This window comes from Corythoichthys intestinalis, chromosome 19 (genome assembly GCF_030265065.1).
Source record: "Corythoichthys intestinalis isolate RoL2023-P3 chromosome 19, ASM3026506v1, whole genome shotgun sequence".
NCBI classification, from domain to species: domain Eukaryota; kingdom Metazoa; phylum Chordata; class Actinopteri; order Syngnathiformes; family Syngnathidae; genus Corythoichthys; species Corythoichthys intestinalis.
The window spans coordinates 22,412,470-22,433,705 of NC_080413.1; the positions used below are offsets into that span (position 1 = coordinate 22,412,470).

The 21,236-nt window shown below is 37.7% G+C and overlaps 1 protein-coding gene across 8 annotated transcripts in view; it reads left to right on the plus strand.

The window, feature by feature from the left end:
• Positions 1 to 20,498, plus strand: part of gphnb (gephyrin b) — a 213,056-nt gene extending 192,558 nt beyond the window's left edge. For 2 of the 8 annotated variants that reach the window (XM_057822151.1, XM_057822152.1), the window contains 12 exons: positions 1,821 to 1,913; positions 5,592 to 5,647; positions 5,861 to 5,980; positions 8,645 to 8,703; positions 8,799 to 8,952; positions 12,808 to 12,929; positions 13,029 to 13,116; positions 13,238 to 13,311; positions 13,391 to 13,455; positions 13,588 to 13,691; positions 13,896 to 13,992; positions 17,151 to 18,542. In XM_057822151.1, coding sequence (XP_057678134.1) covers positions 1,821 to 1,913; positions 5,592 to 5,647; positions 5,861 to 5,980; positions 8,645 to 8,703; positions 8,799 to 8,952; positions 12,808 to 12,929; positions 13,029 to 13,116; positions 13,238 to 13,311; positions 13,391 to 13,455; positions 13,588 to 13,691; positions 13,896 to 13,992; positions 17,151 to 17,284 — 1,166 coding nt within the window. In that variant the 3' untranslated portion in view covers positions 17,285 to 18,542. Of the gene's footprint in view, positions 1 to 1,820; positions 1,914 to 5,591; positions 5,648 to 5,860; positions 5,981 to 8,632; positions 8,704 to 8,798; positions 8,953 to 12,807; positions 12,930 to 13,028; positions 13,117 to 13,237; positions 13,312 to 13,390; positions 13,459 to 13,587; positions 13,692 to 13,895; positions 13,993 to 17,150 lie in introns of all 8 variants that reach the window. The other 6 variants (XM_057822148.1, XM_057822150.1, XM_057822153.1 and 3 more) reach the window with 6 other exon arrangements.
• The last annotated feature ends 738 nt before the right edge of the window (positions 20,499 to 21,236 follow it).

Genomic DNA, 21,236 nt, shown 5'->3' on the forward strand with positions numbered 1-21,236 from the left:
TAATCGCCGACAACATACACGTATGTATGTAGTGAGAGTGCTATCGCTAAACCATAAAAACATTAAAAGCCTTAACTCCATTGACAAACGACATGAAATACATTAGACTTGACAGTGGATGTTAGCAATAACAAAAGCTTTTGAATTGAAAATTTCGTAACTCACCATTCCAAGCACAAGATAGATTCCTGCCAAATTTTCGTGGACGAGGACCTGTTTCACCCAACCAGCAACGAAGTATTTATAAGCCTCCAAGCTCTTGAAGTTTTTCAAATTTTCGTGAGAATAGGCTGATTTTGTGTGGACAAGATAATTGTAAATATCAGCGTAGCAGATGTCAGGCAGACAGGGCGAAGACAGTGGGTCGAAAAACATCGATTTGGGCATCAAATATGGATCTGGCGACTGCATAGAACGAAGCTTTTCCACATAACGCCTTTTATGCAACACATCCAGTGAGTTTACGGCATCAGATTGCACCGGGTCTTCCATGAAATGCATTTTAAATTCCTCGATCAATTGAAAACAATGCTAATACAGAGACAAAATGACGGACAAGTGGGCGGAACCACACAGCGAGCACGTGGTTTTGTGACGTCGGTGGGTAGGGTATATATCTTGAAACCGGTATTCGGCACATGACTTCATATCACACATGAAAGAATTTTCTGGTTTCCATTTAAATATAAAAAAGGGTGAAAATGCCGTAATTGTCATTATCATATTAGCATTGCAGCAACATTATAAGTCGGTTACTTTTGGTACATACTAATTGTATTTGACCTGCAGTTTGCTTTCTGGGATTTTTGAAGAAAAAGTAAAGCCGATTAATTGTTGTAAAAAGCTGTTGTATTAGGTAAATATTTATTGCATATGTACAGTACAGGTAGTCCCCGGGTTATAAACGAGTTCCATTCCTACGCTGGCGATGTAACCAGAATTTCTGTGTGAGTCAGAATTAACCCTTTGAGTACCTCTAAATACCCACCAAATCTCAAAATAACTATCCAAAAGCACTTGTTATACGTCATGGTCCTGTCGTCGCCAAGATGTTGGAGCTAAGTCCTAGCTTCACAACGAGCTAAGCTCCGAAATGACGATGCCAGACGTCCGTAAGGTTTGCTGACTTTATTCAGCTGCTTATGACATCAACACTTAGAGAATGAAACTAAAATAAAAATGAAGTTAAATCAATTTCATTTTCAATACCAGCAATTTAAAATTTGCGTTTATAACTAACTGCTGACACAGCAATAACAATCCACACAAACGATTAGCATAACATAACATTAACTCGCTCAGAGGTTTCAACCATAATTGAAAACGCACAATAAACAGTACAAAAGGTGTTGCCTCGGTGGATGCTTTACAAGCAACAAATGTGCGCGCAGACTTAGCAGCTGTAATCTGTCCCTTCTCTCACTCAGCTGCACACAAATGCGCTCTTCTTTGTATGCATGTATTACATTCTTCTTCGTGTGACCATGGGCTTTTACTTGTGTGCCATTAATACCACCTACTCTACACTTCCTGCGCCAAAATAAAAGTACTATGCATCACAAACCAAAATTCAACATTTAAAAAAAAAAAAAAAATTTTTTTTTAAAGAAAACAAAAGAAAAATACGAGACTCCGGTGTTGTAAAGTCGAAATCACGTAAGTCGGGTACGTCGTAACCCGGGGACTACCTGTATGTAGGAAATCCAATTTAATTTAAACTAGTTAAATGAATTAATTTTCTCTCATGTCATGGAAAAGTAATGACCGGGTTTTTATGTTTTATTGTTTTGATCTGTTTTTGCTGTTATTGTTGTTCATAGATGGGATGGGTCGAGTCCTAGCTCAGGACGTTTATGCCAAAGACAACCTGCCACCTTTCCCTGCCTCTGTCAAGGACGGCTATGCTGTGAGAGGTAATGCAATTGTTTCCTGTTTGTCCTGCTTTTTCTTCTGTGTTATAAAACAGCACAGATTAAAGCTGGTGAAGGTGTCGTTTAAGAATGAATACTACTGTTGTAGAATTGTGTGATTTGTGTTTTTTTTTTTTTTTTAACACACATCATAGACTTCACTATCAGTTTACGGGACACAGGGCTCGGAGCCGATCCGTAGGAGGCCTGTTTTCAAAAACTTTAAATTAAAATATTTTCAAAACCAAGGCCGCTAGCGACCTAAAACCAAAACAGGCACCTCACCTTATAAGTGTCTTATATAAGTGTCCGTGAGCAGCAACATAAAAAAATTCAATGTCGTTCCCTAATAAAATCACAACAGCAAAACCCTAACTGGAGGTGAGCGCACACGAAAGCATAATAAAAGACACCACAATTTTAACAAGATATTATTGCATACTTACCTTGTTTCGATCCAAAAACTCCATGTAGCATGTATCATCGAGTGTCAAGACATATGTGAATGGCCACATCTGGATTTCTGGGGGATTTTATGGGTGAAACATGATAATATAACAAGAGTCGCGATGCAGACATCGCAGACATCAAGGAGTGGTCGAGATGTTCTTATTTATATATTTACCCTTTTAAACATTTTTTTTTTTTTTTTCAATTTTTCTTTGTTTGGATCGATTATTTATCATCTAACATATCGGGGAAAATGCGACAATAACAAAAAAAATTAAATTAAGCCATAGTTATAAGGTAGATATTCGTGACTTATTTACAGACACCATTTTTTTCATTGTGACGTAATTTGTTTAAAAGTTTAAAATATGCGAGTGAATAATTTTTAGAGTCGTTTTTTTTTTTTTTTTTTTTTTTTAAACGAAATATTAGACAACAATTCATGATTCTAAGCTAAAAATGACATTTTGAATAATAAATATAATTACTTCTTTTTATGGCTGGGTTGAAACAAAAGCGGTTGCGCGCCATCTGTAAACGGGGGTTTCCAGGGTAAAACAGACAAATTAGAAATAGTTCGGGAGCTTATTGCGTCATGAATCTGCTATGGCAGCATATAGACATATTGTTCTATCAAATATATACCTATTGTTCTATCAAACACAACAGTTCTTTTGGGTTAGTAGTGGGTGAGTAGAAACTTCTTTTTCAGTCTTTTCTGTGTTTTCTGCCATATATATATATATATATATGTATATATACATATATATATATTTTAGGGCTGTCAAACGATTAAAATTTTTAATCGAGTTAAGTACAGCTTAAAAATTAATTAATCGTAATTAATCGCAATTAATCGCAATTCACACCATCTATAAAATATGCCATATTTTTCTGTAAATTATATATATATTCTGTAAAATAAATTGTTGGAATGGAAAGATAAGACACAAGATGGATATATACATTCAACATACGGTACATAAGGACTGTAGTGGGCATTTCACTCTACTGTCATTTAAATCTGTCTATGCTGTCCTCACTCCGAAGCATCTACTTTTTCCAAAGCTAGACAGCTAGTGAACGACGCCTTAATAATTAGACTTCTTCTTTTAAATCTGATTTATTAATAAAATGGCCTCAAACCATTGTCCTCTTTAGACCGTCGTAAAACTACCAAAAAAAAGTACACAAGCATTGCATTAGCAACAACCTTAGCTTAGCACGCTATACAGGTTCACTAAACATAAACAAAAAGCGTCTCATACCAAAAATATAACATTTCGCTTACTAACATAATATGTACATTCTTTACAACAACCATACTTACGGACAAATCTTGTCCAAGGATCATATAAGCACAACATTACAACGTAGGCGTCAGCCCGAGACGTCGTGCAGCCATATTGAACTGGCAAGAAAACAATAAACCATGTCGTAACGCGACCACAAGAGTTCGCTGTTAGACAGCACAAAAAGCCTTGCTGTAAAACTTAACAAAAGGCAGAATACTGTCTGAGCGGGACATGTGCGTTAATTGCGTCAAATATTATAACGTGATTAATTTAAAAAATTAATTACCGCGCGATAATTTTGACAGCCCTAATATATATATTATATTATATATTAACTTTTTTTTTTTCAGAGCAAGTTTTCAACAGCCAAAAAAAAATCACCCAACTTTCACATCAGAAGCTTAATACGTGAGGAAAAATCACCCAACTTTCACATCAGAAGCTTAATACATGAGGAAAGCATGCAGAATCATAATTTTACTCAACAAAAGCAAAATTTGCATTTTTATATAGAATCACAACTTATTTAGGTTGAATTCCGATGTTACTATTGCCTCAGCACAGAGGCACGTCTTGCTGGCTACCTCGTCGTTTTTAGATTGAAATGTTACATAAAATAAAACACGTAAAAGGCGAAAAAAAATTTGTATGGACACAGAAATGTCTATATTACGACTTTTTTTGCCAAAAACAGGCAGTTGGCCAAAAATTACCTGATCATTTGAATGTAAACTTACGCTACTGTATATGGAAACAACATGGCGGCCAGTCGCAAAACAAAATTGAACATTCTTGTAAAAAAATATGTACATCCCACAATGTCTCTAGATATGAACACATAACAGTCTAGATTCTTGATTAAAAGCCAAAAAACAGGCAGTTATTATTCATTTTACGTAAATATTTCAAGCTAAAAATGCGCTATTGTGTAAATCCAACATGGCGGCCATCACCAAACAAAGAGCATTTTAAGTTGAAAATTCTTAATCTTAATCTTTCTAAATAATTGCGTGCATCCCTGAATTTCTATAGATATGAACATAAAACAGTGTAGATTAAATAAGATTTAGATTAGGTAAAGCCTACCACCTAAATTCGGCGTTTGAACGCAGCGTGTGTTTGAGTTTATCACTGTGAAAGCCAAATGCTCTACCTGCGTCGGCCCCCAATGGGAAGGTGTGGCGCAATGTTTGTGGGAGCTTTCTCGTCAATTGATAGTGAAGTCTATGCACACATCTACTTAATTTAAAGAAAAAACAGTTGAATATGAGGTGGTTGTATACATTTTGCCTCTGTGTGAAGTTAGCTACCTTCCAGGCACACACAGCAATCCTCCCACTGCACAATGAATGTCCTTAAGACTACACTTAAGCTTAATTTGAGGCATTTCCACTTAAGCCCCAAAGTCATTCGGTGTTGCAGGTTCTGGGGGGGCAACAAGGGACCTGCAGACCTGGTGAGCAGGACGGCAGCTTGTTTGCTTGAGGCACCTTTATGAAAAAAAAGGAAACTCTTGTAAGAAGCATCTGCTCTTAGTGCTCTCTGTTAGAGATGAGAAACCGCACACAACAGGTCTTCTCTGTGTTTTATGCATCTGTCCTTAGGGCCCACACAAGCATTCATGTGTGCTGATTTTAGTGCTTGGATGGTGACGGTAGATGGAACAAAATTATGTCTGTGCACCTCAGGCTGGATTTTAAGCCATATAAAAAATACAAAAAAAATCACTGCATGGTTTTCTATTCCACAATCAGGTTAAAGAACACAATGCAAAAATATTAGAGTTCTACAAGATATATAATTAAATAAACGCACATTGTCTGTCCTCTTGATTGTTCATTCAGTAGCCCACTGTAACACAATGACTAAATTACACACTCCCACACTTCTAATCTAACAACACAGCGTTGACTAATACTTTTTCCTGCTGTTTTAGCCGCCGACGGACCGGGTGACCGCTTCATTATTGGCGAGTCCCAAGCAGGCGAGCAGGTCAGCACTTATATCTAAACTTATCAATTGTATTGTACTGATTTCCTTTCAAAGCATCTGCATTCAACATTATTATTTTCACTTTCACACTTCACATCATTTGCATTTCCTTATTTTTGAATGACATTTATCACAAACACACAATTTGAGCGATAACAATTACCTAACACTGTCTGTATTTACCCTTGCTTGTCCTTTTGTGTCTCCTGGCAGCCCACCCATACCGTGATGCCTGGCCAGGTGATGAGGGTGACAACTGGCGCTCCCATTCCCTGCGGGGCTGACGCTGTCGTTCAGGTGGAAGACACTGAGCTCCTCCGCGAGTCCGAAGATGTAAGTCTGAATTGAATGGAAGGGAATGTCGAATTCAACCTGAACAGTCTCCCAATACTCCTGTTTCCTCTTACCTACATAGCTCGACACAGTAATATTGACGCACAGTTGGTCTAGTACCTGCAGCAAGATAAGATTAATCCGTATCATTGTCTTATTGGAAGATATATGGCTATAAATAGTATATTAAAAAAAAAAAAAATCATGTTAATTAATATATTAAGAAATGTTAGATAAAGAATTAAATGAATTAATTGTTATGTTACTTAAACATGAGTTATTGTCTAAAAATCCATTAATTAAGGGACCCTTATTGTAAGTGTTACCTACAAATTATTTGCATGGATGTACGAAAACATCTGCAACTTGTTCAAAGAAATGAGAAACTGTTTTTTGATGTGCACTAGTGATACAATGTTGTGAAAATTTAACAAGTAATTTTGAAAATTTCAAGTCTGAGCGAAAGAGAAAAACGAACTAAAGCAATTGAAAGAACTAGGGCTGTCAAAATTATCGCGTTAACGGGCGGTAATTAATTTTTTAAAATTAATCACGTTAAAATATTTGACACATCTAACGCGCATGCCCCGCTCAAACAGATTAAAATGACAGCACAGTGTCATATCCACTTGTTACTTGTGTTTTTTGGTGTTTTGTTGCCCTCTGCTGGTGCTTGGGTGCGACTGATTTTATGGGTTTCAGCACCATGAGCATTGTGTAATTATTGACATCAACAATGGCGAGCTACTAGTTTAATTTTTGTTTGAAAATTTTACAAATTCTATTAAAACGAAAACATTAAGAGGTGTTTTAATATAAAATTCCTTTAACTTGTACTAACATTTATCTTTTAAGAACCACAAGTCTTTCTATCCATGGATCACTTTAAAAGAATGTTAATAATGTTAATGCCATCTTGTTGATTTATTGTTATAAGAAACAAAAACATTACTTATGTACAGTATGTTAAATGTATATATCCGTCTTGTGTCTTATCTTTCCATTCCAACAATAATTTACAGAAAAATATGGCATATTTTATAGATGGTTTGAATTGCGATTAATTACAATTAATTAATTTTTAAGCTGTGATTAACTCGATTAAAAATTTTAATCTAGAAAGAACATTTCTGACAAACAAGCTTAGTTTAAGATTAAATATACTAATTTATTGCTTAAAATAAGCCTGTTAAGTTTATTTTGAGCTAGCTATTTATCTCATTTCAAGAAATCTAAGTGAGTAAAATTACTTGAAGCACTGGCAGATATTTTCCCTTATTTTTTGTAGATTTACTCTAAAAACAAGGGAATTTAACTAGTTTTAGGAAGGTGTCTTTTTGCAGTGTAGTTTACTGTGTAACTGACCTAATACAAAAAACAATGAAACATTATACATTTTTTACAATAAACCGTTAAACCAAACCATACGATTTTGTCTCTATGCAAATGAAAAGAAATTATCATCAATTTAAAAATAAGTTTAAAGCTTCACAAAAACAAATGAGGCTTTGCTAACTTATAAGCAGGGGTGCACATAAGTGGTCCGCATGCGCGCATGCGTACCGGACGTAGACAAACGCGCTGGCCCTCAACGACTTCCATACGCTTTTGCGTACCGATGGCTGACCACCGTATTTGCGGCGGACACGAGAAAATAACTTCTCAAAATGTCAAAGAGGCAGGCCACACTGAGTAATTACTTCCGTGTTCCCCCACCCCCGTCAAAAGACAGACAGACGACAGAGACGTCACCGGAGCTACCGAAAAAAAGGACTTTTGCTGAAAAGTAGGAGGTACCATGGCTAGAAGCAAATGATGCTCGCACGGAAATGCGGTACAAAATGTGCCGTGAGAATCCCAATGTCGCCGATAAGAGCAGCGCATTTTATGTAGGGTCAAAGAATTTCAGCCATCCAAACTTTGAAAAGCACGAAAAAAAAACAGAGAGCATGTGGCAATTAAGCAAACTATCGATGTCAAACAGGACCCCGCTCGCCCTATGGACAAGTGGCGGAATAAAGGTAATGAACAGCGACATGCACTGACAAACGTGTTTTTGCTCGCATTTTACAAAGCTAAACATGCACGTTCAATAAGGTCTAATGAGGAGGACATCCCACTTTTAAAAAGGGTAGGAGTTAATGTGGGAGCCGCATAATGCCCTTTATTTTGAATTGGTGCTTTTTATTTCTTTACATTACACTTCAAAGTAATGGCAATTTTGTTGTGCCAGTTGATGTTAATCAAGCATTAATTGTTAATGTAATTAATTAAAGTTAATTGGCTCTAAGTAAAGCTTGTCATAAATTTATTGCATCAGGCGGGTCGGCTCTCAAGCTCAATGAGGACCAAGTCACATCTCCAGGTCCTCCTCTGAGAACCTGGGCAAAAAAATTATGTGCACCCCTGCTTATAAGTGTAATCCTTATAAGTGTAATATTTTCATCTGCTTTTTGGAAATTAATTTGGATCAGTTTGACAATGTAAATGCCATAAAAAGAGCCACTTAAAATGCATTATACAGTACTGTATAACACAATATTTTTAATGTGAAAACTGCTCCGCCCAAATTTACAGATAAAGCTGAGCTAAGATGGAACTGTGCAGTAGAAAAGCAGCATTTATTAGTTACAAAATACCTCTGTCAACTAGTTTGTCTTTCAGGGCACCGAGGAACTGGAAGTACGAATTCTAGTCCAGGCTCGACCAGGCCAGGACATCAGGTTAGTTCAAAGAAATTAATTTCCATCTGTAAAAAAAAATATGATTCCACCATTTATATATCATCATACATTTTCTCTATTGTCTTTCCTAACAGGCCGATCGGTCATGACATCAAGCGTGGCGAATGTGTGCTTGCCAAGGGCACCCATATGGGTCCCTCTGAGATCGGCCTTCTGGCCACTGTGGGAGTCACAGAGGTGGAGGTGCAGAAATTCCCTGTAGTGGCGGTCATGTCGACAGGAAATGAGGTACTTGAATATGAATTTGTTTTTCATTAAGGAGGATTATACCTCAATTTACTAAAACGCATGCACATCATCTGAATTTAGAAAGAATGTCTTCTGCAAAAAAAAAAAAACCAAAAAAACAATGGGCCAGTTATTTTGGCAGTGTGCCAAGCTCATGTTTATGCACAGTCACCGCTGTCTGCTTTGACCGCTAAATTCTACAGTCAGGAGCAAAGCACAATTCAATTTATAAGTTGTTCACTTGTCAGGGGAAGTTGGATCTTTTTTTAATATTAGAAGTAGGTCATTAAAACTGTTGGACAGTTTTAGACTGTTAGGTAACAACCTCCTATGACAGATAACTTAAGCAGATAACTACAGCCTTTTTAACCCTTTCATTAGAAATAAATGATAGTTTCTGGAGAACACATGGTGCTTTTTTGTGTTCTACTATACTGCAAATTTATAACGTCTTAATCGGATTATTTTTCTTTAATCTAGTCAAATCATTTTCTCCATCTTGTTTTAAGTGTTAAAGACTAGTGAACAAATTAATGTGTCAGATTATTGCACTTACTTGAAGTAAATATTACTGTTTGTTCCTATTAAGCCCATACATCTAAAAATGCTTTTGAATAATGTTTTGAACAATATCTATTCTTGAAATATGAACATTTCTGACAAACAAGTTTTTTTAAACATTAAATATACTAAATTTATTGCTTAAAATAAGTCTGTCACCGAGCTATTTTTCTTATTTCAAGCAATCTGCAGTGAGGAAAATAAGTATTTGAACACCCTGTGATTTTGCAAGTTCTCCCACTGGGAAATGATTGGTGGGTTTGACATTTTCATGGTAGGTGCTTGTCCACTATGAGAGACAATCTAAAAGGAGAAAAAAATCCAGAAATCACACTTTATGATTTTTTTAAACAATTTATTTGTATTATACTGTTGCAAATGAGTATTTGAACACCTGAGAAATATTTCGTACAACAGCCTTTGTTTACAATTACAGAGTTCAAACGTTTCCTGTAACGTTTTACCAGGTTTGCACACACTGCAGCAGGGATTTTGGACCACTGCTCCACACAGATCTGCTGTAGATCAGTCAGGTTTCTGGGCTGTCATTGAGAAACTTGGAGTTTGGGCTTCCTCCAAAGATTTTTGTATTGGGTTTAGGTTATTGGGTTTAGACTATCTACCATAATTTCCCGAATATAATGCGCACTTTTTTTCCCCAAAATCAACTTGTAAAATCATGGATGCGCATTATTCACGGGAACAGGGATGGAGACAGATTTTTTTTTTTTTTTTTTTAATTGACACGGCCATGTTGTGTTGAAGGAAACGTATGCAGCGATCCGGTACCGACCATTACGGTACATGATCACCATTTTGTTTCGGTAATATTTCACTCTGATTGGTCGAATGATTTCGTCTGTGTTAAATTCTGCTTTTCTCACTCTTCATAAAGCACAGAATTAAGTTTTTTGAACTCATTTGAGTCAACGTTTATTGCAACTCAGACCATAACAAACGTAACACAACTAGGACTGTCAAAAATATCGCGTTAACGGGCGGTAATTAATTTTTTTAGTTAATCACGTTAAAATAATTGACGCAATTAACGCACTTGCCCCGCTCAAACAGAATAAAATGACAGTACAGTGTAATGTCAGCTTGTTACTTGTTTTGTGGTGTTTGGCGCCCTCTGCTGGCGCTTGGGTCCAACTGATTTTATGGGTTAGTACCATGAGTGAGCATGGTGTAATTATTGACACCAACAATGGCGAGCTACTAGTTCATTTTTTGATTGAAAATTTTACAAATTTTAATAAAACGAAAACATTAAGAGGGGTTTTAATATAAAATTTCTTAACTTGTACTAACATTTATCTTTCAAGAACTACAAGTCTTTCTATCCATGGATCGCTTTAAGAGAATGTTAATAATGTTAATGTCATCTTGTTGATTTATTGTTATAATAAACAAATACAGTACTTATCTACTGTATGTTGAATGTATATATCCGTCTTGTGTCTTATCTTTCCATTCTAACAATAATTTACAGGAAAATATGGCATATTTTATAGATGGTTTGAATTGCGATTGATTACGATGTGCTCTTTCCTCACTTTTATTTTTACCGTATCAATCCATGAAAGAAACATTTATTCTTCATGATGAAACGAGCAAGTTATACAGCAGCCTTAAAAGAAAAGTCATATCTATTTTGTTTTCTCCTGGATTCTGTTAAGTTGGAGAAGTTGTCAAATCATATTATTACCATACATATTGTCAGTTTACGGTAATGTTTTGAACTACCAATGTGCTATGCTTGTGCTGCGTTTCACCAGTCAGTAAAATGGCATTTCTGTATCTGTTCAAAAGCTGTTTTCTTGTATTCTTCTATTTATTGGTGCTAAAATTAGGGTACGCGTTATACACTGGTACAATAATTTCCCATAGATTTTACAAGTAAATTTGGGGTGCGCGTTATACACGGGAGCGCCTTATATTCGGGAAATTACAGTAGGCCCCTCCAGAACCTTGATATGCTTTTTACAAACCCACTCCTTGGTCATTCTGGCTGCCTGTTTCGGGCCATTGTCATGTTGGAAGACCCAGTCACGACCCATGTTCAATGCTCTAACTAAGTGAAGTAGATTATTCCCCAAAATCTCACAATACTTCACCCTGGTCATCCTCTCCTTAATACAGTGCAGTTGTCTAGTCCCATATGCAGAAAAACACCCCCAAAGCATGATGCTACCACCCCCACGCTTCACAGTAGGGATGGTGTTCTTGGGATGGTACTTCCAAACACTATATGAGTGTAATTAAGACTGAAAGTTCCATTTTCAGCTCATATGACCACATGACTTTCTCCCATGGATCATCCAAATGGTTATTGGCAAACTTAAAACAGGCTTGGACATGTGCTGGTTTAAGCAGAAGAACCTTCCGTGCCATACATGATTTTAAGCCATGATGTCTTTGTGTATTTCCAAAATAACCTTGGAAATGGGGGTCCCAGCTCTTTTCAGGTCATTGACCAGCTCCTCATGTGTACTGTAGTTTTTGACTGATTCCTTATCATTCTTTAGGATAATTGAGACCCTACCAGGTAGAACTTGAACGGAACCCCAATCCGAGGGAGATGGACAGTCATGTTTCGTGTCTTCCAGTTTCTAATAACTGCTCCAACGGTGGATTTTATTTCAGCAAGCTGCTTGGCAATTGTCCCATAACTCTTTCCAGCCCTGTAGAAGTTTACAATTCTGTCTCTGGTGTCTTTGGACAGCTCCTTGGGTTGTATGGTGTGGACGGGTGTTTACATGCAGCTAACTACCTCAAACAGGTCAAAAAGTCAGACTCAAAAAGTCCACCTCCACTCTTCTTATTAAGGAAAATAAATGGAGTGGAGATGGACCTTTTGAAGGTGGCGAACAGGTCTTTGAGGCTCACTATTCTAGCTAATATACAGATGTTCAAATACTTATTTGAAGCAGTACAATACAAAGAAATCATTTTTTAAAAATCATACACTGGGATTTCTGGATTTTTTTTCCCCAATTGGCTCTCGCAGTGTACAAGCACCTACCATGAACATTTCAAACCAATCCATCATTTCTAAGTTGGAGAACTTGCAAAATCGCAGGGTGTTCAAATACTTATTTTCCTCACTGTAAGTGAGCAAGATTTACTTGAAGCTCTGGCAGATAATTTCACTTATTTCTAGTAGATTTATATTGAAAACAAGCGAATTTAACTAGTTTTAAGGAGGTGTAGTTTTGTAGTGTAGGAATACACCTTAAATGCTAATGCTGTAACATGTGTTGTTTTCATTCATACTGTATTACGTTCATGTAGCTGCTGAACCCAGAGGATGACCTCCATCCTGGGAAGATCAGGGACAGCAATCGCTCCACCCTGCTGGCCACCATCCAGGAGCACGGTTATCCAACCATCAATCTGGGCATTGTGGGAGACAAGTAAACCTAAATTTTCTTTAAACATAAAGAGTTTCATATTCATTTTCCCCCTGTGAGGTGCTGTTTAACACAGTCGCTGTGTTTGTGTGCATCCCACAGCCCCGATGACCTTCTCAATGCTCTGAATGAAGGCATCAGCCGTGCTGATGTCATTATCACCTCAGGCGGAGTATCCATGGGGGAGAAGGTATTTAGGCAATTCACTCAGGGCTAATGCTTTGTTTTACTGACACGTTGTGGTAGAAATATATACTGCGGCTTAAATTTGCAACAACATTATTATTAAACAAAACTATGTTGATTTGCAGGACTACCTAAAGCAGGTGTTGGATATCGATCTTCATGCTCAGATCCATTTTGGTCGGGTCTTCATGAAACCAGGGTAAGCTGCAGATTCTAGAACATTTTTCCTTGCAACGGATTGACAAATTTTAATTCAACGTCTGATGTTTTTTCTGCAGGCTCCCAACTACCTTTGCCACGCTGGATATCGACGGTGCTCGTAAACTTATTTTTGCCCTCCCAGGTAGTGTGTGAAGTTGAGAGAAAGACTTGATTTACTCTACTTTTATGAGAAGGTGGTCTTCATATATCTTCTCTCTTGCTGTCCTCTCTCTCCATCCGTTCGTCCATCTCTCCACTCGTCCTTTTGTCCTAGGAAACCCCGTATCTGCTGTCGTTACTTGTAATCTTTTTGTCATCCCTGCCTTGAGGAAGATGCAGGGTATTTTGGACCCAAGGCCCACTATCATCAAAGCAAGGGTAAGCACAGCTGGAGCAACCTCAAGTATGTGTCCACCTGTTTTTTTTTTTTTTAACACACAAGGTAGGAGGACATTTTTCTCCTCTCCAGAAAAGAATGAGTTCATATAAAGCAGCTTCTGTGTACAGTCAAAAATTTTCATGCCACTGTAAACTATGTGGTACTATTTTATTTGACAAAATATTCTGATGGTTGTGTTGCAGTTATCCTGTGATGTAAAACTGGATCCTCGCCCTGAATACCACCGCTGCATCCTGACATGGCATCACCAGGAGCCTCTGCCGTGGGCACAGAGCACAGGTAACAGCACAGTTTTGCCTAACGTACCTGGAACAGTTCACCAGGGATGCTTCCAGGAGGTCTTTCTTGACTCAGCCTGCAAGATAAAGTACTTTTGAGATGATATCTCACACCGGAGTAAAAGTCGCAACAACAGAATGCAAAGGAAAAAAACACAACAGGAAAAAAAAACATATACAGTACAGTATAAGTTGCACTGGAGTATAAGTCTTATTTTAAGGGGAATTTTATTATATCATAGACCAGGAACAAACATACACTACGGTAATAAAAATAAAATGGAGAACAATACGCTAAACAGGCATCTGTTTAGCGTATTGTTCTCCATTTTATACATACAATAATATTCAAAAAACAGTAGCCCGAACCATACAACATAAGATGTTGCCAAACTTTCGATCTCACTCCATTCACTATCAGTATCAGTACAAATCAGTATCCCTTCGGAACAAGTTGTAATAACTACTGTAATTATCGCACTATAAGGTGCACCTACAGTGTATCACAAAAGTGAGTACACCCCTCGCATTTCTGCGGATGAATCAAGTCTTTTCATGGGACAACACTGACAAAATGACACTTTGACACAATGAAAAGTAGTCTGTGTGCAGCTTATCGGATAAATTTAATTTATTTTCCCCTCAAAATAACTCAAAATATAGCCGTTAATATTTAAGCCCCTGGCAACAAAAGTGAGTACACCACTTTGAATAAAACGTACATCCAAATTGAGTACTGCTTGTCATTTTGCCTCCAAAATGTCATGTGACTCGTTACAGGAGTGCTGTCAGCATTGCTGCAGAGAATGAAGTGGTGGGGGTGGGAATTACAGTTCACGCATACAAACTAAGGAAACACATCTATATTAAACACTAGTAAACGTTAGCATTGCTACATTGATACTAACGGGGAACAAAAGACGGCCTACTTCAGCCTGCTATAAAACTTTGGCAGTCTTCTCCAAAAGGCGAACTTGCGGTTAAAATGTGACACTTCAAACATGAAAAATCGCTGGTTAACAGCATTTGCTAACGAAAAAAATGAAAAGAAAAAAATCTATTGGTGACACCACAAGCAATGACAATAAGTGCTTTTTGGGGAGTATAAAGTTGTTAGCGGTTTAGTGAACGTCCTTGTGGTGAACATTTCAAAATAAAAGCACGTCACGTTCGTCATATAAATAACGATTTCTGGAGTAATTCTGAGGTATGTGGGATTAATACTGTAATATGTAAATACTATAATACTAAAGATTTCAGGTTCTACACTAAGAATAGCTTTAAAATGACACCCTTTTTAAAAAGATGACTGGCAATAAATATCCTAATTATTATTGTAATACTATTACCTGTATATATAGTAGCATACTATAATAATAATGCTAGATTTTTTAAAGAATTGTTTTGAATAATGTTGGAAAGGCGAAGTCAGTGTTCTGAATCTGTTTACAATCCATTTTTTTCGCACTAGTAAATGCGATCAGCTAAGCTTGCACAATATATCGTTTGAACAGCCCCATCGCAATGTGCGCATGCGCAATAATCACATCGCAGGACATGCAATTGTTTTTTTTCCCCCCAACATTTCAACTTTTGTTTTTCTTTAAGTGTGCAGATCCTGTATTAAACTGCGTTATATAAATTAGGGCCGATGGCGCCATTTTTTAGAGCATCGGAATCGGGTGAAAAGGATCGGGTTTTAATTTAAAAACAACATACATTCATGTTTTTCTGCTTCATGCTCGTACACCACCACAGCGTCTCGCTCTCCCTCCTGCTAGGCAGAGCGACCAAACTGTTTTTCTTGGTCAACAGTGCAGCTATTCCAAATGGAGTTATACAAGTTATTTTCGCAATGATAGTTTTTTGCAATATTGTTAAAAAAAATTAAAAATTCTTAGTCGACTAATCGTAAAAATAGTCGGCTGTCTAATCGGGAGAAAATTTGTCGTTTGGGACAGCGCTACCGAAACATATTTCCTCCACACCCTTTTCACCTTTTTAACCCCTGACCCATTTTCATGCCTGGTGTAGAGCCGGCCTTGTTTCCACTAGGGTTGTTCCGATCATGTTTTTTTGCTCCCGATCCGATCCCGATCATTTTAGTTTGAGTATCTGCCGATCCTGATATTTCCCGATCCGACAGCTTTTTTATGCTCCCGATTCAATTCCAATCATTCCCGATAATTTTTCCCGATCATATACATTTTGGCAATGCATTAAGAAAAAAATGAATAAAACTCGGATTAATATATACATTCAACATATAGTACTTAAGTACTGTATTTGTTTACTATGACAATAAATCCTCAAGATGGCATTTACATTATTAACATTCTTTCAGTGACAGGAATCCACGGATAGAAAGACTTGTCATTCTTAAAGGACAGATGTGACTTTGTATATTGTGACTAAATATTCCCATCTAGTGGATTTTTTATGAGCTTTCAGTAAATGATAATTCAGGCATTTAACTTCTGCCCAAATGCATGATGGGAAGTGCACCCATGACTGTGCGTAGTGCTACCAATTGATATATCTTCTCTGCGTTGGGGACTAACTGAAAGTGTTAAGACATAGATCAGTTGCTACCTTGCTTCCCCACATTGCTTCTTGTGATATTTCTAATCGTAGGGAGAGGGATTGTAAGGCTTTAGCCAATTAAAAAAAGGTTCCAAAGGCTGCCAAAATTCACCCTACTCGTCATACGCTGCCTTGTATCTCTCTATATGGGTTAAATGGCGCCATTCCAGATTGAAGGTGACAATGCGAGTGTGGGTTGTGCAGCGCATGCATTAATTGCGTTAACTATATTAACGTGATACCTTTTTTAAAAAACTTAATTACCGCTGCTATCGGGATAAATTTGTTAACCCTACCTTAAGCCTAAACTAAAGACTCTGGATGAGTGTAACATATTATGTTTGTAACGTTAAATACAATTAGAAAACAATTTAATTAAAAAATATACAGTATATACCGTATATTAAAAAAAGGCATGTCCGATATTTTTTTGCCGATTCCGATACTTTGAAAATGACGTAATCGGAACCGATCTATCATCCCGATCGATCGGGACATCTCTAGTTTACACCCCATTTAGACAGGCTTCCAAGTTCCAATTTTGAAAGTGTTTTTTTCCACTTGTGCTTCCTGTAGGGAACCAGGTGAGCAGCAGACTGATGAGCATGCGCAGTGCCAACGGGCTCCTGATGCTACCTCCCAAAACAGAGCAATACGTGGAGCTGCACAAAGGCGAGGTGGTGGACGTCATGGTCATCGGCCGGCTATGATGTCATGACCGTGGGGGCGGAGGGTCGCCGTCATTTCTAGCGAGGGTCGTAACGGGCGGTTCACGGTGCATGTCCACATATCATTGACTATTCTGTAATATGCAACGGCACAGCTAGTTTTTCTTGATTTGAAGAACATTGAGGTATAGTCGACATCTCGATCACAGCCTAGATATACTGTATAAGAAAACATTGATTTAAGAAGATTATAGTATTTCAAAGAAAGAAAAATATAACTTTTAATGGACAAAAATCTAATTATAAAAAGAGATTTATTCTGTAATATATTATTATGATTATTCTTCTTATTATTATGATTATTCTTCTTATCATTATTATATTAAGGCAACTTTGTTCCTTTCATTGCAATTGCTTTGTGTGTTCAATGCTAGACCTTATCTATAGCAGTAGCATTTTAATAGACAGCTGTAGGTGCCTGCCAGGACAAAAAAAAGATTATTATTATTTTCTCATGTTTTTTATTTTCATTTTTAAATGAAGAAAATTTTTGAGGAAGACTCCAGATTTCCCATGGTGCTGCAGTTAGGAGGAAAAGGGGGACACATCGAGGTCCTTTTCTCTTTTGAGCACCCATCAAGGTGACACTTTTTCTCTCATTAGTATGCATCATATTGGCTTCACAAAAAGCTTTGCTTGTCGTTTATCTTGTGAGTCTTGTTTATGTGCGCGGTGCCAAATGCCTGGACGGGGAAGGGAGAGAGGGGGTAGGGTGTTGGGCGCTGAAGCTTCCTTAATTTCGCCATGACCTGGTGGAATATTTGCTCCAAACCCGCCCACCGCCCAACCCTAACCCCCATTCCTAGGGAAAAGCTTGGGGGGGAAATATATTTTATTTGAGCAACTATTTAAGAAAAAAAGCAAGAGAAGAAGCAGCTTCTTTAATTGCTGACGGCCTTTTTAACCGACTTCACACAATTGTACAGATTGAAGAAAAAAATAGAACCATATTGTACAGATATGTGACCAGCACTCCTAAGGAAGTTATTATTAAGCAATGAGGAGACATTGAACAACGCTGTACTATAAACGTTTTCTGTAATGATGCTGAAACTGATGAAAGAGACTACGATAATAAAAATCCTTGATCATTATGTAAAAAAAAGAACAAAAACAAAGGTTATTGTTGGGTTTCCTTTTTTAATAAATTATATCTAAACAACTACAAAAGAACTACATTTCTTTCTCTGCATAGGAAAAAGGGAACTTCGTGATAAAGGATCGGGTGTTACAAAATTTTAAATCTGAGACAGTTTTTGATTGCTTTCTATTTGTGTGGCACCAATACGTACATCGGAAGTGATATCAAAACACATAATTGTCAGTATCTGTGTACCCAAATCTTGACCGATGTTTACATCTCTGGCAGTTATTGCCGTGTTGTGGTGTGGAACCCATTCAAACTACATGACCATAATTATAGGTCATGCCTCATGTTTGTTTGTGTCAGGGGAAATCCCCAGTTTAGCAGCCAAATCCTCACTCTGCTGTGTGTTTATCCAGAAAAAGAAAAGTTGAAAAAGATGCACCGGCGCTGGAAGTCACTCACATCAGGGGTACTGAGGATCTTATTTTGTTTCTCCCATCTAAAAACAGCCGTTTCGGTCCAAATTTGTCATGCACGGGCCTTTTCTCCATACAAGGCGTGCACATTGGCAGTACACACGCATGCTGGATAGTTTACGTACTCCTAGGCTACTACAAAGACAGCGTCCTATTTCATTTACAGTGTGTGTTGGAGTTTTTGTATTGGGAATAAAAGCGTCCGTGCATTATAATGCAAATCCCCACAGCTAGATAGCACAATGACACTCAAACACATTTGAAAACTAAAAGGTCCATTAAGCCTCAGTTTAACACCCACTTTTCACAACACTCAAATAAATTGCACACGAATATCCAACAGCGCTTTGCACGGCGGCAACTCAACAGCAAAAACAACAAAAAATATGGCTACAATGCAAGCTATTTGAAATTCTCCACGGTCTAAATCTGCAGCTAATTTTTCCTCGCTGGGCACCATTATAAAATATCATAATCATCTTCATTTTCAACCTTGAATTTTAGAAAATTTTGCTGTTTTTGTAAAGAAAAAAAACACTAATTCGTTTTTGCGCCATGATAACTCCTCCTCCATCAACAGTTATCAGCTAGCAATAGCCAGAGGCGTAGCAAGGGTGCACGGGGGCCCCAGGCAACAAGCAACATGGGGCCTTTCTGAGTCACGTGACACACATACATACTGGCGCAGTATAATGAACACAAAGGTGGGGGGCTGCGAGTGCGCGCTGCGTGCACGTGCGGTCATCTTGGCCATAAAAGTGGCGAAAACTAAACACTTTACACTGACTCATATGGGTGTACTTACATTCGTTCATGGACGCACACATTTTAACAGCTGGCCGTCCTCTGCTCGAAATGCGCACCTTACGCCTATTCTCGCTCCCAGAATACGCAGCGCATGTGACGTAAGACAATAACAGGACTGGTTGCTATGGGAACGTCCGCATACCCAAGGAACCTTGCTAAAAGGAGTATTAAAATTGCTAATAAAATCGTTTAGGATTATTTTAGATGCATTTTTCTTATGGAGTATTCGATGAGGAATACGATAGATCCATTAGTAGGCTTTTTTGGAAAATTCACCATTTTAGTCACATGAATAATGAGGTGGCCTGTGAAAATCAACTTAAAACAACTCGGCAAATTTTCCAGAGAGTACTTGGTGAGTGACTCTTTAAACAATCATGTGGTATTAATAGCTGATTGGACTTTGTTAAACATATATAATTTACGTGACATGGTTAGTACTGATTGGGATTGATAACATAATCGTTAGATAATCTGCCAAATGATTCCATGGTATTGAAACACTCCCTACACTTGTCGCTGTGACAGTGCAGTAAAGCTGCATGTGCTACATCTGTTGGCCCTCTGGGGGCCCCGGCTGGCTGTACCTGGTAGCAACATATACAGTATATTTAATCCCTAAAGTTAAATACACTATTGTTTCACTGTTTTATTTGTTTATTTATTTTTACAAAAAAAAAAAAAAAAAAGAATGTACCAACTTTTTTTCGCCACAACAACAGGGGGTGCTGCAGCACCCTCAGCACCCCACTTCCCGCACCACTGAAAAGATGGATCTCCAAGAGAGGAGCTAAAACAAATGCAACATGTTTCTTTTCAAGAAGCATCCAAGAGGGCACTCACATGAGCAGGCCCGTCAGCAGACATTAGTCTTTAGACGGGTACTGGACTGTCTCAGGAAATTAGAATACACAATATTCTAATTTTTTGAGACAGGAAATTAGAATATTGTGTATTCTAATTTCCTGAGACAGTCCTGTATATATACACAGGACTGTCTCAAAAAATTAGAATATTGTGTATTCTAATTTCCTGAGACAGTCCAGTATATGGAATGGTGTACCGCAAGCAACACGTCACTTCCGCTCATTAATATTCATTACATTAGCTACTGTTGCTAACCAAGGACAAGCCATCGTATGTCCCTAATAGGAAATGAACGGAAATCGTGTACGAAGGAGACGTTTACAGCGCTAAACCTACCAATTCTCTCCAAAAATGATGTGCCTGGTGCCAAACTGACTGGCATAGATGTGGAAGAACATAAAAATATTCAGTTAAAGAGATGGCTTTAGTGTCGGAGGCTGAAAAAGACGAAAAAAACGAGCCGACCTAAGCATAGCTTTAGCTTTTTTTTATCGACGCGACTGACAATGACATTCTCCGGTTTCAACAAGCTATCCTTTACCATCAACCCTGTCTTTCTTATATATCCTCTGGTTGTCCTACGTCTCTTACCGTTCTTGGGGGTAATTTAGTTAGCTTTGTGTAGCGATCGCAAATGCTACTCAGTGACAGCCAACGAACACTTTTAATTTTTTCATTGATAACACATCTTAATCCT